The sequence below is a fragment of the Aquarana catesbeiana genome, unplaced genomic scaffold, assembly GCF_042186555.1.
Source record: "Aquarana catesbeiana isolate 2022-GZ unplaced genomic scaffold, ASM4218655v1 unanchor233, whole genome shotgun sequence".
In the NCBI taxonomy this organism is placed as follows: domain Eukaryota; kingdom Metazoa; phylum Chordata; class Amphibia; order Anura; family Ranidae; genus Aquarana; species Aquarana catesbeiana.
In genome coordinates, this window is record NW_027362661.1 from 624,792 (window position 1) to 645,530 (window position 20,739).

Consider the following 20,739-nt stretch of genomic DNA (forward strand, 5'->3'; position numbering starts at 1 on the left):
GATACCACATGTGTGAGACTTTTTGGGAGCCTAGCCACGTATGGGACCCCGAAAACCAAGCACCGCCTTCAGGATTTCTAAGGGCGTAAATTTTTGATTTCACTCTTCACTGCCTATCACAGTCTCGGAGGCCATGGAATGCCCAGGTGGCACAAACCCCCCCCAAATGACCCCATTTTGGAAAGTAGACACCCCAAGCTATTTGCTGAGAGGTATAGTGAGTATTTTGCAGACCTCACTTTTTGTCACAAAGTTTTGAAAATTAAAAAAAGAAAAAAAAAATTTTTTTTTTTGTCTTTCTTCATTTTCAAAAACAAATGAGAGCTGCAAAATACTCACCATGCCTCTCAGCAAATAGCTTGGGGTGTCTACTTTCCAAAATGGGGTCATTTGGGGGGGGTTTGTGCCACCTGGGCATTCCATGGCCTCCGAAACTGTGATAGGCAGTGAAGAGTGAAATCAAAAATGTACACCCTTAGAAATCCTGAAGGCGGTGATTGGTTTTCGGGGTCCCGTACGCGGCTAGGCTCCTAAAAAGTCCCACACATGTGGTATCCCCGTACTCAAGAGAAGCAGCAGAATGTATTTTGGGGTGCAATTCCACATATGCCCATGACCTGTGTGAGCAATATATCATTTAGTGACAACTTTGTGCAAAAAAAAAAAAATAAATAAATAAATTGTCACTTTCCCGCAACTTGTGTCAAAATATAAAATATTCCATGGACTCAACATGCCTCTCAGCAAATAGCTTGGGGTGTCTACTTTCCAAAATGGGGTCATTTGGGGGGGGGGTTGTGCCATCTGGGCATTTTATGGCCTTCAAAACTGTGATAGGTAGTGAGGAGTAAAATCAAAAATGTACGCCCTTAGAAATCCTGAAGGCAGTGATTGGTTTTCGGGGCCCCGTATGCGGCTAGGCTCCCAAAAAGTCCCACACATGTGGTATCCCCATACTCAGGAGAAGCAGCTAAATGTATTTTGGGGTGCAATTCCACATATGCCCATGGCCTGTGTGAGCAATATATCATTTAGTGACAACTTTTTGTAATTTTTTTTTTTTTTTTTTTCATTATTCAATCACTTGGGACAAAAAAAATGAATATTCAATGGGCTCAACATGCCTCTCAGCAATTTCCTTGGGGTGTCTACTTTCCAAAATGGGGTCATTTGTGGGGGTTTTGTACTGCCCTGTCATTTTAGCACCTCAAGAAATGACATAGGCAGTCATAAATTAAAGACTGTGTAAATTCCTGAAAATGTACCCTAGTTTGTAGGCGCTATAACTTTTGCGCAAACCAATAAATATACACTTATTGACATTTTTTTTACCAAAGACATGTGGCCAAATACATTTTGGCCTAAATGTATGACTAAAATTGAGTTTATTGGATTTTTTTTAGAACAAAAAGTAGAAAATATCATTTTTTTTCAAAATTTTCGGTCTTTTTCCGTGTATAGCGCAAAAAATAAAAACGGCAGAGGTGATCAAATACCATCAAAAGAAAGCTCTATTTGTGGGAAGAAAAGGACGCAAATTTCGTTTGGTTACAGCATTGCATGACCGCGCAATTAGCAGTTAAAGCGACGCAGTGCCAAATTGTAAAAAGTGCTCTGGTCAGGAAGGGGGTAAATCCTTCCGGGGCTGAAGTGGTTAAATAAGGCCACTCCCCCCACTAAACTTCCTAGTTTCCCCTCCCCTCTCTACACTCCCAATACCATTCCATAGTTAACCCCTTGTTGTGTCTCCTTAGACACACTGTCATGCCCGGCCCTCCCCATCACTCCCTTCTGTCATTTTCGCTCCGGGACTCACTTTCTGGGAAGGGGGTATTTATGGGACAGACGCCATGTGCTCTAGGCAGTCCTGACCTCGTGGCCCTCCAGGCCTGGAGGCTACGTTACTGCAAGCTGTGCAAGTAGGCCCAGAAGTCTGTCTGGGGCCTACTACTTTTTCTGAGGTGGTCCTTAGGCTGTCTTGCCTGAGTGGAAGAAGCCGAGCCAAGCTGAGGAGATCCAGGGGAGGACCCTTGCTGGAGAGAGCCAGGATGAAGGCTGGTCTCTCAGAAGGGCCTGGTGACTTACTTGGAGGACGCACCTACATCTAACTACCCTCACAGTACCGCCGGATGGCTTAAAGGTTCTGGTACTGTGACGCTGTTCTACAATTCAATCAAGGTAACACATTCCTGGCTGCTAAGTTTATGAGAGAGACTTATCCAGGTATCCGCTGGCTGCTAAGTCCTGTGAGAGAGGCTTATCCAGACATCGTACTGTTTGTTAGGTCTGTGGCAGAGGCCTACCCAGCTATACAAGATTCTGCTAAGAGAAAGATGTTTTGTCCCTTATTCTGAAGAGTCTGTAAGTGATCTGCTACAAAAAGATATCTGCTACCTCCCCTCAACCTATTTACTACTACTTCTTTCAAGTTCTTCATTAAAGCATTAAAAACTTCCTAAAGTGACTGGCGCCCATATTTGTTCTAACTCCCCATTATAGCCATGGACTCAGCCCTGGGGTAATGTAAGCCCGCTCTCGGTATCTGGAGGTACCCTCTTTGTTCCCAGTATACTCAGTGGGGCGCTACATATGCATTATATTTATGTTGCAGATAAAGTCACCCAACGTAAATCTCCCCTGATGAAGGAAAATATGTACCAATAAAAATTTCCGAAACATGTCAGGATGTATGCTACAAATCTTCATGGACTGACCTCAGCTTGACTCTGGAAGTGCCCACAGATTATTGGCTTTGGGGCTTTGGTTTGATATATATATATATATATATATATATATATATATATATATATATATAATTAATTCAATTGGTGTACTTTGCATATTTTTTTTTAAAATTACTGTTTTTTTGACGGTAAAATCTACTTTTTGTATTTCAATAAAAGTGGCACTTGGTTGCCTTTTATATACTTTTCTACTTCTTTCTGCCTTTAAAGACCAAGGGGGCAGCTCCTATTGCACCAGTTGCAAATTCTCTCTTTCTATAATCAAGGATGTTGGCAGTCCTTCATATTCAATTCCCTTACAAACCTCCTTCTCTGTGATTTAACTGTACTTCTGTCTCAGTCTGATTCATGGTTTCTGACAGCAGGTGAAGGCCATGAATTCAGAAGATGCAGTCAATCCACTTGTATATATTTTTTCCAGATTGGATGAACTGGATCACTGCATGGATCAGTTCGCCATGGCATTACAAACACTCCTGAGTCGCACGGCTCACCTGGAATCTCCCACTGTGGCCGCCCCGATACAACCTGTGTTGCAGGCCGTCCCTGCTGCTGCTCCAGTCTCTCTGCAGGCACCCGCCTCGAGTATTACCTCTATAAGAGGTATGTCTGGTTCCACTCCACTTCCCCAGCGATTTGGGGGTGATCCAGTCCAATGCAAAGGGTTTCTCAACCAGGTTGAGATATACTTTGAAATGCTGCCCCAGGCGTTTACCACGGATAGAAGCAAAGTAGGTTTCATGATATCTTTGCTTTCTGAGAGAGCCTTGGCCTGGGCAAACCCTCTATGGGAGACACAAAAACCTGTTGTCTTGAGTTACCCAGAGTTTGTGGCTTCCTTTAAAAGGGTATTTGATGTTCATGCACGCTTCTGTTTGTCTCCAAGCTTTGCAGTCCCACCCGTGCCTCCCTCAACTCCCATGCCTCCTGGTACTGAGTCGGTCAGTGAAGATGAAGCCATGCACTTGGGCTTCACGTGTCTCTGCGGATAATATAACCCTTGGGAGGAGGGAGAGATTGTGCCTTTATTGTGGCCAGGTAGGTCACTTTGACACAAGTCCAGGGTGGGGAGGAGTTCATGTACCAAGAATTGGTCACTCCAGCGTGACCAATTCTCTCACATGCCTGTGCTGCGTGAGATCCAGGAGAATAATCCTGATGATTTCAGGAACTTTCTCAGGATGACGGACCCCGTTTTTCACTGTCTGTTGGCTTTGCTGACCCCTTATATTAGTAGGCAGGATACCTGCATCTGGCAAGCCAAGTGTCAAGTCAGGGACCCAGCGGGACAGCAGAGGTGATGCTTGTGGAGCATCAGTAAGTGCCATGCCAAGGACCTAGCATGTCAGCAGGGGTGAAGCGTGAAGAATATCTGTGAGTGTCAAGCCAGGGACCCAGCAGGGAAGCAGGAGTGACGCTTGAGGAAGATACTGAATGCTAACAGTGGAAGAGCTTAGGGGATCTAGTGGCTAGAGGATCTGAAGTCTAGTGAGAGAGACTGGGAGCTCGTTTAGTGAAGACCCACAGTGAGTGAGTGTGGGGTAAGCTGAGAACTGTTCGTGTTGCAAATAGTTGAATACAATTGCCATTAGTAACCTCTACAAGATTGTTGCCATAGGAGACAGCGGTCTTACCTATACAGAAGTGATGTCCGGCTGGAGCCCTTCACCTGTATAGCTGTCTACCTATAGAAGTCTCGGAGTCTGCCAATTATCTTTGCATCTACCTAAGGGTGTTCTGGCCCTAACCCTCTCTCCCACAGTTCTGTTTAAAAGACAATAAATCTCTTTGCATTCAAAAAGTGGCGCCCACCTGTTTATCTTGCATTACACCCACCATGCCATGTAACCCACTCTACACAGGATGTCAGCTCTCCCTAATTCTGAAGGTCACCATTAGGCCTCAAGGGGCCCGGGACTTTGCTACATATATGAATACACCTCCTGAAGTGTATTATGTAATGTATACCACCGAATGCACTGTATATATACGCTAGACTGTGTGTGTGTATATATATATATATATATATATATATATCAAATACACTGCCTGCCCAGACTGAATATAGAGTATACACTGAATATCTAGTTTACGCTAATTGCAGAGTATATATATATATATATATATATATATATATATATATATATATATATTCATATAGGAAAAAACTGGGGCTGTAGGGTGAAGAGGGGGTGTTGGGGGAACAGTGAGGTGAAGAGGGGAATGGGGAGCAGAAGGGGGGTGAAGTGGAGACAAGGAAATAAAAAGGGGGTTGAAGAGGGGAGGTGGAAGGTGATGACTGTGAAGAGGGGAAAAGGGGGTGAAGTGGGATGTAAAGAGAGGGACAGAGTAGCGAGGAGGGGGTAAGGAGGGAGTAAAAAGGAAGAGGGATTTATGAGGGGAAGGGGAGTGAAGAGAGGAACAGGGAGGTGAAGACGGGGAAGGGAGGTGTAGATAGGGTTGCCACCGTTTCTTCAAGCCAATCCTGCACACTTTAGGGGCGCAGAGCAATTTCTTTTGTAGTATACACTATAGGATTGTAAAATAATTGGGACTCCTTTGGATGCCCTAAGGAAAATAGTAAAGCAACGTGCATAGCGCACCATTGTGCACAGTGGGTGTGGTTAAAACAACAGTGGGAGGGGCTTAAAGGGCCATAGTTAAATAAAACAAAAGCATTCTTGTACCTATAAAATTATGTTTAGAATAATAAAACAAATGTCACTGTAAAAATATGAACTTAGTCTACTTTAAAAGTGGATAGTCAGTAAAGCAGTGGATGGAGTCAGTAAAGCAGTGGATGGTGTCAGAGCAGAGGACGGTATCAGTAGGGCAGAGATTGGTGTCAGTAGGGCAGTGGATGGTGTCAGTAAAGCAGTGGACTGTGTCATTAGAGCAGTGGATGGTGTCAGTAGGGCAGTGGTCGTGTCAGTAAGGCAGAGGAGGAAGTCAGTTGGGCAGTGGATGGCACCAGTAGGACAGTGGACAGAGTCAATAGAGCAGAAGACCTTCATCCAAGAACCAGCTCTACTGAACCCAATGCCATCAAAACTGCTTACATGTGTCACTGCGTGTTCCATGACCCTTTCAAGCACCTTTTAATTACAAAGAAAATGCCCAAAAAGTTCAATGCAAACCATAGACACACCACAAATGGAGATGACGATATCAGATATACAGGCTACTGAGGGCACACCACCTAACTACCAGAACAATGCAGTAGTTATGCCAGGATGGAACTAGAGGGGGGATTAGACTGAGGTCCTCAATTAACAGCCCTGTCCTTGGAAATCCAAGCATGAGAAGTTCCACACTGGAGAGCTTGTGAGTGTCCAACTGCAGGAAAGTAGATAGTAAAGAGATATGAGGAGTAGGGATGAGCCGAACACCCTTTAACAAGGGGGCCCCCAGATCCCACCCCCCATGTGAATGGGTATGCGGTACATTGTACCCCTACTCACTGACCAAAAAAAGTGTCAAAAAAAGTAAAAATGACAGGAGACAGTTTTTGACTAGTCCTTTATTAAAAAATAAAAAAGTGTCCCGCAATGTAAATCCATCTTCAATCACAGCGCTGATGGACCGAAAAAAACGGAAAAACTGCTTTGATGGGAGGCATCCCTGCGACTGCAGCCTTTTCACGATGACAGCTGTTATATAGCTTGAGAGCGAGGCCACCCAGTGACATAACTGGGTGACCCCGCCCCTTCTGAGGTCATGGAGGTGGAGTTTTTCGGGACCGTCAGCGCTGTGATTAAATATGGATCGGCATTGCGGGCCATTTATTTTCTTTATTTTTTAATAAAGGAATTGTCCAAAACTGTCTCCTGTCATTTTTACTTTTTTGACACTTTTTTGGTGAATGAGTAGGGGTACAATGTACCCGATACCCATTCACATGGGGGGGCTTACAGATTCCGATAAGCCCCCTGCCCACAGACCCCCACAACCACAGGGCAGGGGTTGTGAGGAAGAGGCCCTTGTCCCCATCAACATGGGGACAAGGTGTTTTGGGGGGATTCCAAAGCACCCTCCCAATGTTGAGGGAATGTGGCCTGGTATGGTTCAAGAGGGGGGCTCTCTCGTCCCCCCCATTTTCCTGCGGCCTGCCAGATTGCGTGCTCGGATAAGGGTCTGGTATGGATTTTAAAGGGGACCCCTACGCCAATTTTTTTAAAATTTTGGCGCAGGGTTCCCCTTAAAATCCATACCAGACCTGAAGGACCTGGTAATGGACTGGGGGACACACATCCTGATTTTTATGTATATTGGCGGGATCGGACAATACATTACAGACGCAAGCAGTTTTAAATTGACATTTTTTCCTTTAGAAATGCCATTTTGCTGTTCTCATTCATTACACTATGCATGGCCACTATGTAAGCAGCCTTACATAGTGTGAGGCTTGGACTTAGCCCCCTCACAGCAGAGCGCGCTGTGATTGGCCAAAGAAGGCAGGTCAGGTGCATGCTTTGGCCAATCAGCAGCTGTCCATGCACTGCGATTTCGCAGTGCATTATGGGGCGTTCCCAGGGCACTCGAATTTCTCGCGAACGCCCCATAATGTTCTAAATTTGGCGAACAGGCAAACACCCGATGTTCGAGTCGAACTTACGTTCGACTTAAACATCGCGCTCATCCCTAATGAGGAGGAGGGGAGGACTCTGCACTCATTTAGCAGTCGGTGTCTCTGTGTCCCTTCAGTTCCCATGGCAGGCTCTATGCACTGGCTCTGCACCGCCAGCACTCCGGATGGGTCACATGCTCGGCTGGCAGAGGGAGAGAGCCCAGGGCCGGTGTCTGCACTGAACTGGCTGGCGTGCTTCTCCCCCCTCACAGCTGCCCTTCTACAGCTCAACTCATACAGCACTGGGGGGATGGACCACCAGACAGTGCGGGGTAGGGGGACACCTGTACGGGTAACTCCCACCACAGAGACCCCCATATTGTGTGACTCCTCAGTCCAGTTTGAATAATGTGTCTGGGTTTCAGGCAGACTGAGACCTGGCCACATGATTCAAAACCCGGACTATCCGGGTGAATCCCGGACAGGTGACAACCCTAGATGTAGAGGAGAAGAAGGAGTTATGAGGACAGGGAGTGAAGAGAGGTAAAGAGGGGGGGGGGGGGGGGAGAAGTGAAAAGAGGGCAGGGAGCTGAAATGGAAAAATAGGGGTTAAAAAGTGTTACTAAACCCAGGACCCTGCATTCACTATATCTGGTCTCCCCAGGAGCTTGCATTCACTATATATGCTCTCCCCAGGAGCCTGCATTCACTATATATGCTCTCCCCAGGAGCCTGCATTCTCTATATCTGTTCTCCCCAGGAGCCTGCATTCACCATATCTGGTCTCCCCAGGAGCCTGCATTCACTATATCTGGTCTCCCCAGGAGCCTGCATTCACTATATCTGGTATCCCCAGGACCTTGAAGTCACTATATCTGATCTCCCCAGGACCCTGCATTCACTATATCTGGTCTCCCCAGGAGCCTGCATTCACTATATATGGTATCCCCAGGACCTTGAAGTCACTATATCTGATCTCCCCAGGACCCTGCATTTACTATATCTGGTCTCCCCAGGAGCCTGCATTCACTATATCTGCTCTCCCCAGGATTCTACATTCACCATATCTGGTCTCCCCAGGAGCCTGCAGTCACTATATCTGGTCTCCCCAGGAGCTTGCATTCACTATATCTGGTCTCCCCAGGAGCCTGCATTCACTATATCTGTTATCCCCAGGACCTTGAAGACACTATATCGGATCTCCCCAGGACCCTGCATTCACTATATCTGGTCTCCCCAGGACCCTTCAGTCACTATATCTGCTCTCTCACAGTAGACAGAACATGGAAATGCAAAAGTTTTAGGAAATATAAACTCCTAAATACCTTTTCTAATTAGCAGTATATAGCAGTCTTGTGTCTTCTGTCTGGACAGTGCTGATTGGCCCTGTGCTGATCACATCTCAAGAAGAAAAAAAAACCTCTAGCAATATACACCAAACGGTTTAGTAACACTTTAAGTGGGGGAAGAGGGTGTGCAGAGAGGGTCAGGACAGTGAGGGGATAAGGAGGGTGAAGATGGGGAAGGGAGGAGGATAGGAGGGTGAAGATGGGCAAGGAAGGAGAATAGGAGGGTGAAGATGGGGAAGGGAGGAGGATAGGAGGGTGAAGATGGGGAAGGGAGGTGGATAGGAGGGTGAAGATGGGGAGGGGAGGAGGATAGGAGGGTGAAGATAGGGAGGGGAGGAGGATAGAAGAGTGAAGGTGGGGAAGGGAGGAGAATAGAAGGGTGAAGATGGGGAAGGGAGGAGGATAGAAGAGTGAAGGTGGGGAAGGGAGGAGAATAGAAGGGTAAAGATGGGGAAGGGAGGAGGATAGAAGAGTGAAGGTAGGGAAGGGAGGAGATGTGGTAGGGAGGAGGATAGGAGGATGAAGATGGGGAAGGGAGGATGATAGGGGAGTGAAGATGGGGAAGGGAGGAGGATGAAGATGGGGAAGGGAGGAGAATAGGAGGGTGAAGATGGGGAAGGCAGAAGGATAGGAGGGTGAAGATGGGGAAGGCAGAAGGATAGGAGGATGAAGATGGGGAAGGGAGGAGGATAGAAGGGTGAAGATGGGGAAGGGAGGAGGATAGGAGGGTGAAGATGGGGAAGGGAGGTGGATAGGAGGGTGAAGATGGGGAGGGGAGGAGGATAGGAGGGTGAAGATAGGGAGGGGAGGAGGATAGAAGAGTGAAGGTGGGGAAGGGAGGAGAATAGAAGGGTGAAGATGGGGAAGGGAGGAGGATAGAAGAGTGAAGGTGGGGAAGGGAGGAGAATAGAAGGGTAAAGATGGGGAAGGGAGGAGGATAGAAGAGTGAAGGTAGGGAAGGGAGGAGATGTGGTAGGGAGGAGGATAGGAGGATGAAGATGGGGAAGGGAGGATGATAGGGGAGTGAAGATGGGGAAGGGAGGAGGATGAAGATGGGGAAGGGAGGAGAATAGGAGGGTGAAGATGGGGAAGGCAGAAGGATAGGAGGGTGAAGATGGGGAAGGCAGAAGGATAGGAGGATGAAGATGGGGAAGGGAGGAGGATAGAAGGGTGAAGATGGGGAAGGGAGGAGGATAGGAGGGTGAAGATGGGGAAGGGAGGTGGATAGGAGGGTGAAGATGGGGAGGGGAGGAGGATAGGAGGGTGAAGATAGGGAGGGGAGGAGGATAGAAGAGTGAAGGTGGGGAAGGGAGGAGAATAGAAGGGTAAAGATGGGGAAGGGAGGAGGATAGAAGAGTGAAGGTAGGGAAGGGAGGAGATGTGGTAGGGAGGAGGATAGGAGGATGAAGATGGGGAAGGGAGGATGATAGGGGAGTGAAGATGGGGAAGGGAGGAGGATAGGAGGATGAAGATGGGGAGGGAAGGATAGGAGAGTGAAGATGGGGAAGGGAGGAGGATAGGGGGATGAAAATGGGCAAGGGAGGAGGATGAAGATGGGGAAGGGAGGAGGATGAAGATGGGGAAGGGAGGAGGATGAAGATGGGGAAGGGAGGAGGATGAAGATGGGGAGGGGAGGAGGATGAAGATGGGGAGGGGAGGAGGATGAAGATGGGGAAGGGAGGAGGATAGGAGGGTGAAAATGGGTAGGGGAGGAGGATAGGAGGATGAAGATGGGGAAGGGAGGAAGATAGGAGGATGAAGATGGGGAGGGAAGGTTAGGAGAGTGAAGATGGGGAAGGGAGGAGGATAGGGGGGTGAAGATGGGGAAGGGAGGAGGATGAAGATGGGGAAGGGAGGAGGATAGGAAGGTGAAGATGGGGAAGGGAGGAGGATAAGAGGGTGAAAATGGAGAAGGGAGGAGGATAGGAGAGTGAAGATGGGGAATGGAGGAGGATAGGGGAGTGAAGGTGGGGAAGGGAGGAGGATAGAGGGGTGAAGATGGGGAAGGGAGGAGGATAGGAGGGTGAAGATGGGGAAGGGAGGAGGATAGAAGGGTGAAGGTGGAAAAGGGAGGAGGATAGGAGGGTGAAGATGGGGAAGGGAGGAGGATAGGAGGGTGAAGATGGGGAAAGAAGGAGGATAGGAGAGTGAAAATGGGGAAGGAAGGAGGATAGGAGAGTGAAAATGGGGAAGGAAGGAGGATAGGAGAGTGAAGATGGGGAATGGAGGAGGATAGAGGGGTGAAGATGGGGAAGGGAGGAGGATAGGAGGGTGAAAATGGGGAAGGGAGGAGGATAGGAGGGTGAAGATGGGGAAGGGAGGAGGATAGGAGGGTGAAGATGGGGAAGGGAGGAGGATAGGAGGGTGAAAATGGGGAAGGGAGGAGGATAGGAGGGTGAAGATGGGGAAGGGAGGAGGATAGGAGGGTGAAGATGGGGAAGGGAGGAGGATAGGAGGGTGAAAATGGGGAAGGGAGGAGGATAGGAGGGTGAAGATGGGGAAGGGAGGAGGATAGGAGGGTGAAAATGGGGAAGGGAGGAGGATAGGAGGGTGAAGATGGGGAAGGGAGGAGGATAGGAGGGTGAAGATGGGGAAGGGAGGAGGATAGGAGGGTGAAGATGGGGAAGGGAGGAGGATAGGAGGGTGAAGATGGGGAAGGGAGGAGGATAGGAGGGTGAAGATGGGGGAAGGGAGGGTGAAGGTGGGAAAGGGAGGAGGATACGAGGGTGAAGGTGGGGAAGGGAGGAGGATAGGAGGGTGAAGATGGGGAAAAGAAGCAGATAGGAGGGTGAAGATGGGACAGTTCAGTGAAGAGGGGAAAGGGGGGGATGAAGAGGGCAATGACGGATGAAGAGGGATACAGGGCAATCAAGGGACACCCAAATTTCCTGGGTGTTTACTCCACTGAACGCCCTGCAATGCACTGTGCACTGTTAAGGCGCGGGGCCAGGAAGTCGGCTGTGGCGTCCTTAACAATCAATGAGTCATCAGCTGTCAATGGTCTTCCCTGCTGATATCTGAATTAAAAAAAAAATTGCCAGTAAAAATAGTAAGATAAAAACAGAGTGGGGTCCCCCCAATATCCATACTAGATCCTTATCCAAGCATACAGCGTGTCAGGCCAGGAAAGGGGGATGAGCGAGCACCACCACCTCCTGAACCATACCAGGCCACATGCCCTAAACATGGGGGTGGGTGCTTTGGGGCAGGGGGCCCCAAAGCACCTTGTCCCAATGTTAATGTGGATTAAGGGTCTCTTACCCAAAACCCTGGACTGTGGTTGTGGGGGTCTGGGGGCTTATCGGAATTTGGAAGCCCCCTTTAACAAGGGTGCGCCCAGATCCCAACCCCCCTATGTGAAAGAGTAAATGGTACATAGTACCCCTACCCATTAACCAGAAAAGTGTCAAAAAGTAATAAAAACACAGTTTTTGACAAATCCTCTATTAAAAAATAAAAAAATATTGTCCCCCGATGTAGATCCTTCGTCAATCACAACGTCGCTGCCACTGGCAGACCTGAATAAGGAAAAAAAAAATCTTATATATAGGTAAAGGCGGGACCACCTAGCGACGTCACCTGGTGGCACCGCCCCATTGTCATGTCACTAACCTGTGCATGCTGGGTTGGTGATTTCGCAAGTGGGGAGGTGACACCTGGTGATGTCGCCAGGTGACCCTGCCCTTACCTATATAAGAACTGTCAAACGGCAAGCCAGCCATTTGGCGGTTTGTCTTCAGGGTGAGCAGAGCGATTTTTTGTTATATTTTTCGGGTGCGGCAGGCATCGTGATTGACGATTAATTTAAATTGGGGGACATTGTTTTATTTTTAAATAAAGGAATTGTCAAAAACTGTCTCTGTTTTTTTTTACTTTTTGGGTGAATGGGTAGGGGTACTATGTACCCCCTATTCAATCACATGGGGGGCTGGGATCTTGTTAAAGGGGGCTTCCAGATTGCGATAAGCCCCCTGCCCGCATACCCCCACAACCACAGCCCAGGGTTATGGAGGAAAAGACCCTTGCCCCCATCAACATAGGGACAAGGTGCTTTGGGGTGGGAGGGCAGAGCCCACCTGCCCCAAACCACCCCCCATGTTGAGGGCATGTGGCCTGGTATGGTTCAGGAGGGGGAGGCGCTCGCTCATCGCCCCCCCTTCCTGACCTACCAGGCAGTGTGCTTGGATAAGGGTCTGGTATGGATTTTGGGGGGGACCCCACGCCAATATTTCTCAATTTTGGCGTGGGGTTCCCCTTAAATTTCAAGGGAAAATGCAACCATAGTCAATTTGAATGTGATTTCTTTAGAAATGTCAGTTTTGCTGCAGCATGTTCTATACACGGTACAGATGCGCCACTTTACAGGCAGACTAATCTAGTGCCTCCCAGGCACTAGATTTAAAGGAATTTTTCATTTTTATTGTTGCACTTAAAACATCATTAAAATCACTGCTCCTGAAAAAATAATAGTTTTAAAAAAATAAAAAATGTGCATGGATACATGTCCCCAGGGCAGTACCCAGACCCCCAGACCCCTTTATGGCCAATTACATGTATACTGTATAAGCCTTCAAATTGGGCACTTTTGATTTCTCATGTACAGCTCCCATAGAGTTCAATGGAGTTTGCTGTTCGGGGCAGAACTTTTTCTCTGTTCGGAGTTCTGCTGCAAACTGAACAGTGGGGGTGTTTGGCCCATATCTAGTGCATGAGTATGATCTCAGTTATTAGGATGAAACCACCCCTGACATAGTAAACTAAGGGGTCTGTTTACAGAAAAGTTGTTGGACGAAAGTGACAATCATCCAGCCGTTACAAATTCTGGTCTTAATTTAACATAGTGATTTCCTATGACCCACAGCTCCATCTAGTGACCAAAATACTACAAATCAGTAAAAAATAGCAGAACTACTGTATCATGGCCACTAGAGGGAACCAAGGAAATCATTGTATGAAATCAAATACAGCCAATATTCATCACGGCTGGCCTAGTGCTGGTCACATTCATGTAAATATTTTTTTTTAAAAATAGACCTCTAAGTGTTTGTGAAATCTTACATCACAAAATGTACTCAGCCAATGAAAGGTAATGACTCCATTTTTATTTTTCCACTGCTATCAATGGCCAACATGGTACAACACTTCATCCATGTCTTTGGTGATCTCTGATCTCCTTATGAACTGTTTCTTACATGATGAAGATCAGCCATGGAGTATATCTGAGGTGTATATCAGGGTGTGCTTCTTCCCCACATGAGAGCTGTGATGTCCAGCAACATTCATATAGAAGACATTTCCCGCACTCAAGGCACTAATACACCTCGAGGGTTATGTGGGATCTCTGAGGTACAGGAAGACAGGACTTCCCTCACTCGGGACAGGAAAGTGGCTTCTCCCCCGTGTGAGATCAGTGATGTGTGTAAAGATTGGATATGTCTGAAAAACATTTCCTCCACTCAGGACAGGAATATGGTTTCTCCCCGTGTGCAATCTCTGATGTGTAGAAAGATTGGACTTATCTGAAAAACATTTCCCACACTCAGGACAGGAATATGGCTTCTACCCATGTGAGATTCCTGATGTCTGGAAAGATTAGACTTCTGTGAAAAACATTTCCTGCACTCAGGACAGGAATACGGCTTCTCCCCCGTGTGAGACTTTTGATGTCTGTAAAGATGGAACTTCCGTGAAAAACATTTCCTGCACTCAGGACAGGAATACGGCTTTTCCCCTGTGTGAGATCTCTGATGTCTGTAAAGATTGGATATCTCTGAAAAAGAATTTCCGCACTCAGGACAGGAATAAGGCTTTTCTCCCGTGTGAGATCTCTGATGTTTTACAAATTCTGATTTTTTTACAAAACACTTCCCGCACTCAGTACAGGAAAGCCTCTTATCTGTTGGAGGGACGGCACCGTCCCTCACAGTCTGAGGTTCCTCAGGATAAGAGGAATACGATGGTCCATCTACACTGTGTGGTGCCGGATGGACATTTGAGGTAGTCGGGTTTTCTCCTGGACTATACTGTGTGATGTCCTCATCTTCTACTTTACAGTCTGGAGACAAAGTGAGACAATCCTCTGAGGTTTTCCTCATCTCCCGTCCATCTACTAAAATAGAAATAGAAAGATTATTACTAGACATGAGCAGATTGGTTCCCCTAAACCAGGACTCCGCCCACATCAGGCAGCTTTTCTCTGAGGATCTTACAATTCCACCCTCAAGGTAACTAGTAAATGGGTCCTCTGATCTACCAGTTCATTTCTTTATTCATGGACCTTAGTCAGAGAGTGAGGAAACAATGAGAACTGTGTTTTATAGGAGTGACAGTGATGAGGAGATTATAGGACGAGTGTCCCCACCCCCTCTATCACTCATTGCCATCTTCCCAACACAAGAAGTCCTGCACTTCCTTATTTAGTTCATGATTTAGTCATGAATAACAGCAGGGCTGAGCCCCACCAAAGGTCAGAGAGTGAGGATGGGGGGAGAACAACCAAGATGAAGACTGGACTGATCCTGAAGACCACCATCATTGGGTTATTGACTCCTCCCACATTATCACTTTCGGTTTAAGGTTCCAAAGATGGAGGATGATATCACATTATTATCAACATGTAAAAGTTTATGCTCCAACACATACCCAAGGTGCCTAGGTCTAGTAATGCCTATGATGAAAATAAATATTTTGGTGCTAGCTGAACCCCAGAATCTCCATAAATCCAGTCTAGATACATAAATTGTGTCCTCAGCACAGAGAAGGAAGATTATCCGAGAGAAATACAGGAATACAGGACGGGGAACACAACTCAGGAAAGAGACCGGGATTGTAGGCTGATATCACCCAGTCCCCACCCTACTCTGGACCAATCAGTGAGCAGTATGGGTGGAGGAATGTATTTAGTGTTAATGACCCACCTGTGCTGATCTCTGTAGGAGTGTCCTTCTCTATAAATGTCCCCGTTATTCCATCCTCCTCCATAGACTGCTGATCATCCCTCACATACCTCTCTTCTTCTTCTGCTTTAACTTCAAATTCTATATCGATTGGATCTCCACTCTAAATCAAGAAAATGAGAGAAAATATCATCTGTAAGATATAAGCTTTATTATTGTGACATCACATAAAAATCCACACATTGTCTCCATGAGTCTGTGTTTTATAAGCTCCGTCCCACCAACCTTGTAACAGTGAGGGATGGTGTGATCTTCCTGTGTGGAATACCGGGAATACAGAGGATGGGGACATCTCTCTGGTGGGTTCCTAATATTAGGTGGCTCCATCATATCCTTGTGTCCTGATAACTCCACCATTACTCCATACTCCTCATCCTCCTCTTTATACTCTTCTTTAACATCAATATTATCATCCCTGAGGTTTCCACTCTGAATATATAATAAAACATTAATTGTAACAAACATGCTGTGTATAAATTAGAACTACCAATAATTGTTAATCATCTACCTGATGATGGTGAGGGATGGTGTGATCTTCCTGTGTGGAATCCCAGGAATACAGAGGACGGGGACATCTCTCTGGTGTGTTTCTGTAGCTGGACGACTCCACCATGGTGGCCTGGTACAGATCTTTGTGTTCTTTTAGAAACTCTGACTCCTCCATCACCCCATCCTCATCATCCTCCTCTTTTATCTCTTCTTTAACTTCAATTTTAGAATCTCTCAGGTTTCCACTCTGAATATATTATAATGTAACAATGTAGACAATGTACAGATCCTAATGATACTATCAGTTATTGTTTGCATTTGAATAATGGGAAGAGTTCCCAGGGAAAGTTGGTATAGAGTGACCCCAGACAGTATGCTTTATCAAAAAAAAAAATCTAATTTTATTGGACTGAAAGTTTTAAAGTCAAAACAAAGAAATGTTGCAACCCTCCACCTAACACCAAAATAACAACTTTATTATTAATTAAAATTAAGCACACACATGGCCCATGGGCACAACACAAGTTGAACGAGTAAATTTGTCCTCTATTCAGGAAGGGATATCAGGCAAGAGATTTGCTCAACTGAGCAGTATCAATCCTGTTTGTATTCCTAGGGAGTAGTGACAGACTCGCTCAATTAGTAATAATTGTTGCAGGGTTTTTTTGAATGAGTATTACAATAAGACTTTGGCTAAGTGTAAATAAGCTCCATAGAGTTTCCCCTTTGGTGGTTTCGAGTGGGGGGCGCATTAGTCTAACAATTATATGAAGAGTGCAGCAGACACTTAGGGGATTAATGTCGGGACTGTGCCTCTCATAGGATAGTAGTTGGTCATTGGAGCCAAAAAGTTCGGTCTGCAGGTGTACTTGCTCTGGAGGAGCCAGAGTCATGCATGATTGTGTTCTGAATTGGCCGGCTCAGACAGCGACTGTGCGGAGTGAAGCTGGGCTGCAGGTCCATAGAAGGCACGGAAATATCGTAATGGCTTCAAGTTCTGAATTAGCTTGCCAAATTGTGGACGGGCAAAACATGTGAACCATGGGATGCACCTGCCATGGCCTTGGAAGCTGTCAGGGCTGGGCTCAGCCCTTCCTTCTCTGAGCTGGCTGCTCAGTTGTCGGCTAATTGCCAGCTCCCATCTCTCGCCACAGTTACTCAGCTGTTGATGATATCCTGCTCATCAGTCCTGCCTACTTAAGCTGTCCAGTCCAGAGGATCTCTGCCTTCGCCCTGGTCACTTCACAGAATCTCCTGCGATCCTTTTCAAGACTTGCTTTGCTGACATCCCTTCTGGCTCCAGATCCTGCTTGCTGTTCCACTACATTGATCCCTGACTTCTGGCTTGGCTGACTATCCGTTACGGTTACTGAACTTTGGCTATGTTTTGACTACGTTTGTTCTTTTTACTTTTGTTATTAAGCAAGTGTGATTTAACTGTACTTCTGTCTCGGTCTGATTTCATGGTTTGTGACAGAAGCACAGAATCTCACAGTGAGAGAGTGAAGGAACCCAGCGGCTCTAGGAACCAACAAGACTGTTACAGGAGTGGAACCTGAAGCTGAGAACATTATGGATTAGTGAGAACTAGTGGGGAACCCAGTAATCTAGGAACACAGTGCTGACAGGCAGTGCATGCAACCTGGAATTCCAATCTGAATATATAATAAAACATTCATTGTAACATACACACTTGTGTATAAATCATAACTATCAGTGATTGTTCCTCATCTACCTGATGATGGTGAGGGATGGTGTGACCTTCCTGTGTGGAATCCCGGGAATACAGAGGATGGGGACATCTCTCTGGTGGGTTCCCATTACTGGATCCATCTGTAGGAAACACACACACTGACTGAATACATTGTTTCTGTGTTTATCAGATGATGGGGGATCTAGGTGGACCCTCCGTACTGCTCTCTCCTTTACAATAAAGTCTCCTCTTACCCGGTGATGTGAGGGGCGGCTGATTGTCCATCATGACATCCTTGTAGAGATCCTTGTGTCCTTCTAAATACTCCCACTCCTCCATGGAGAAATAGACAGTGACATCCTGACACCTTATAGGAACCTGACACACACAATGATACAGTCACCATCCAGACACATCCCTTGTCTGTTACTGGATAATGTCCCAGAATTCCCAGCACCGCTCACCTCTCCTCCATGATCTCTCTGGTGACTTCTAGAATCTTCTTTGTATTTCTCTATTCTATCAGGGAGGGAGGTGGAGGCAATGTGATGTTCATATGATCTCCAGACTTCACAGGAGGAAAACTCTAGATCTGAACACAAATAGTAAAATCAGATGATATTCCCAGAATCCTCCTCACCTCTCTGGTGAGGTCTCCATTTTATTAAAGCCCCACTTCAGATTGAGGTATAATTTACCCACACAGGATCCCCACACTATGCAGGTAAAAGTTATTCTGGCATCATTACACACAACAGAGGACCAACAGTCCTGCTTTGCTTTTGAGGATGCCAAGGGTCCGCCCACATCCTAAGACTATCGAATAAAAATAAAGTGCTGGATGGAGGGACAGTGGGAGGAGGAGCTGTGAGTTCAGTGTGATGTCATAGAATTCTCCACCCCCCCCCCACTAATAAAAGTGGTATAATCCATTAGTATAGACTGATGAGGTGAAATGGTAATTGGTGGGAAAGGGGACACATCTCCAAAATGAAGAGAATGTTCTGGCCATGTAAGTAGGGAAATGTTCTGACCCTGAATTGGTTAATCTACGTATATACACACTATATATGTGTGCGTTTTTTTCTCAGAGAATAGGTGCAGGAAGCCCCCCCCCTCCCCCCATCTGAGTCACCCCTTGTCTCTGCCCCTACCCACCTCTGACCATCGTCTCTTGATTCCACCCCCTACCCACCTACCAGTACTGCCCCTTTTAGAGAATACAGAACCAAGTATCATTTTGTGGTGCTAAATCATTTGTATGGAACATGTTAATGATGAAAAGTAAGGATGAGCTCCGGCGTGTTCGCATGCTGCACGTGCCGATCCCGCCAGGAAGTCGGCACGGCGCAGCGCTAATCACAGGCAGTGAGACATTTCCCGAGCTCTGCAGCCACACATCAGGAAATGTCTCACTGCCTGTGATTAGCGCTGCGCCGTGCCGACTTCCTGGCGGGATCGGCACGTGCAGCATGCGAACACGCTGGAGCTCATCCTTAATGAAAAGAAAAGCAGTAAAATAGATCCCCTGCAGCCCGCAACGATAGAATCCCAGCAATAGATCCCCACACAACAATAGACTCCCCCAGCAACAATGGACTCCACCCCAACAACAATAGATTCCCTGCAGCAACAGTGAACCACCCACAACAAAATATCACACCCAGTAACAAAATATCCACCCAAGCAACATTAGACCCCCCCCTCCCAGCAGAAACAACAGATCTCCCAGCAGCCAGCATCAATAGATCCTCCAGCAGCCAGTAAAAATAGACCTCTCCCTCAACAGTAGATCCCTTCCAGCAACATACGACCCCCCCCCAGCAACAATAGGTTCCCCATCAACAACAATAGACCCTCACACAAAATCAGATCCCCACCAGTGACAATAGATCCCCCCAGCAGCCAATATCAGTAGACTCTCCAGCACATCCCACACCCCATACTATTACAAACATTCAGTGCTGAAGGTGCCGGAACTGCTTTCCCCCACGTTCCCGCTGAAAAAAAGCCCTGTATGTGTGTATCATTATCTGCTGGAGATAAAAGACATCACAGTGACTATGGAGGAAGAGGACGGACATGACGGGGGGTTACTGGGTGTAAATAGAAAATAAGATCTTATTACCTCCTCTACTGCTTCTTCCAGCAATGTCTTCTCTCTACTTCCTCCCGACTCACCTCTCACCTGGAACTTCCTATTTATACCTAACATCACTTCCTGTCTGTTTTGAGAGGTGTCTGGCTGGGGAGTGAAGCTCCACTTTAGACAGGAAGCATGTGTCCACCACTCCACCTTTTTTTTTTTTATTGAACTTTATTGTAACAAACAATGAATGGCTTTAGCTGGAGCTCCACTGGCCACAGGAAACATGTGCCCTCCACTCCTTTTTTTTTTGTTTAATACTTGATTTTTGATTGTAGCTGTCGTAGCGCTGGTAGATTTTTAATCTACTGCTGATAGGTAAATCTAGTAGGTTACTTGTTAGGTGAAGTTAGATTTGCCTCTGTACCAGCTTGGCTGAGTTGCGTGTAGTTTCACACTGCACCGGTGGGTGTCGTTGTCACCATGGGCTGGTGTTGGAAAGGCAACGTGTTGAAGCGCATGAGTGCTCCTCTGTCCCGGAGACAACTCGGTTGTCGAGTTGCATTCTGGGAGAGGGTATTTATGGGACAGACGCCATGTTTGGGGGTTCGTTTTCAGCCACCTGCTGGCCCTCCTGGCCGACAGGTATGCATTAGTAATACCACCTCGTGGTCCTCCGTTCCGGAGGCCCACGTTGCTGCAGCATGTGGGTGGGCCCAGAAGCCTGTCTGGGGCCTACCACAGCGGCAGAGGAATGGTCCTGGGCTGTCTATCCTGAGAGAAGAAGCTGGACAACTAAGGAGATCCCAGGGGAGGACCCGTCATGGAAGGATCATGCAGAGTGCTGGTCTGGAG

The 20,739-nt window shown here is 46.9% G+C and overlaps 1 protein-coding gene across 1 annotated transcript in view; it reads right to left on the minus strand.

Annotated features, from left to right (window-relative positions):
* Window positions 1-20,526, minus strand: part of LOC141121838 (uncharacterized) — a 165,621-nt gene extending 145,095 nt beyond the window's left edge. The window contains exons 1-3 of the mRNA XM_073611569.1: window positions 19,927-20,526; window positions 18,263-18,390; window positions 18,053-18,176 (exon numbers count right to left, since the gene is read on the minus strand). Of these exons, the coding sequence (XP_073467670.1) occupies window positions 18,053-18,137 (85 nt within the window). The 5' untranslated portion in view covers window positions 18,138-18,176; window positions 18,263-18,390; window positions 19,927-20,526. The remainder of the gene's footprint in view (window positions 1-18,052; window positions 18,177-18,262; window positions 18,391-19,926) is intronic.
* Window positions 20,527-20,739: the final 213 nt, after the last annotated feature.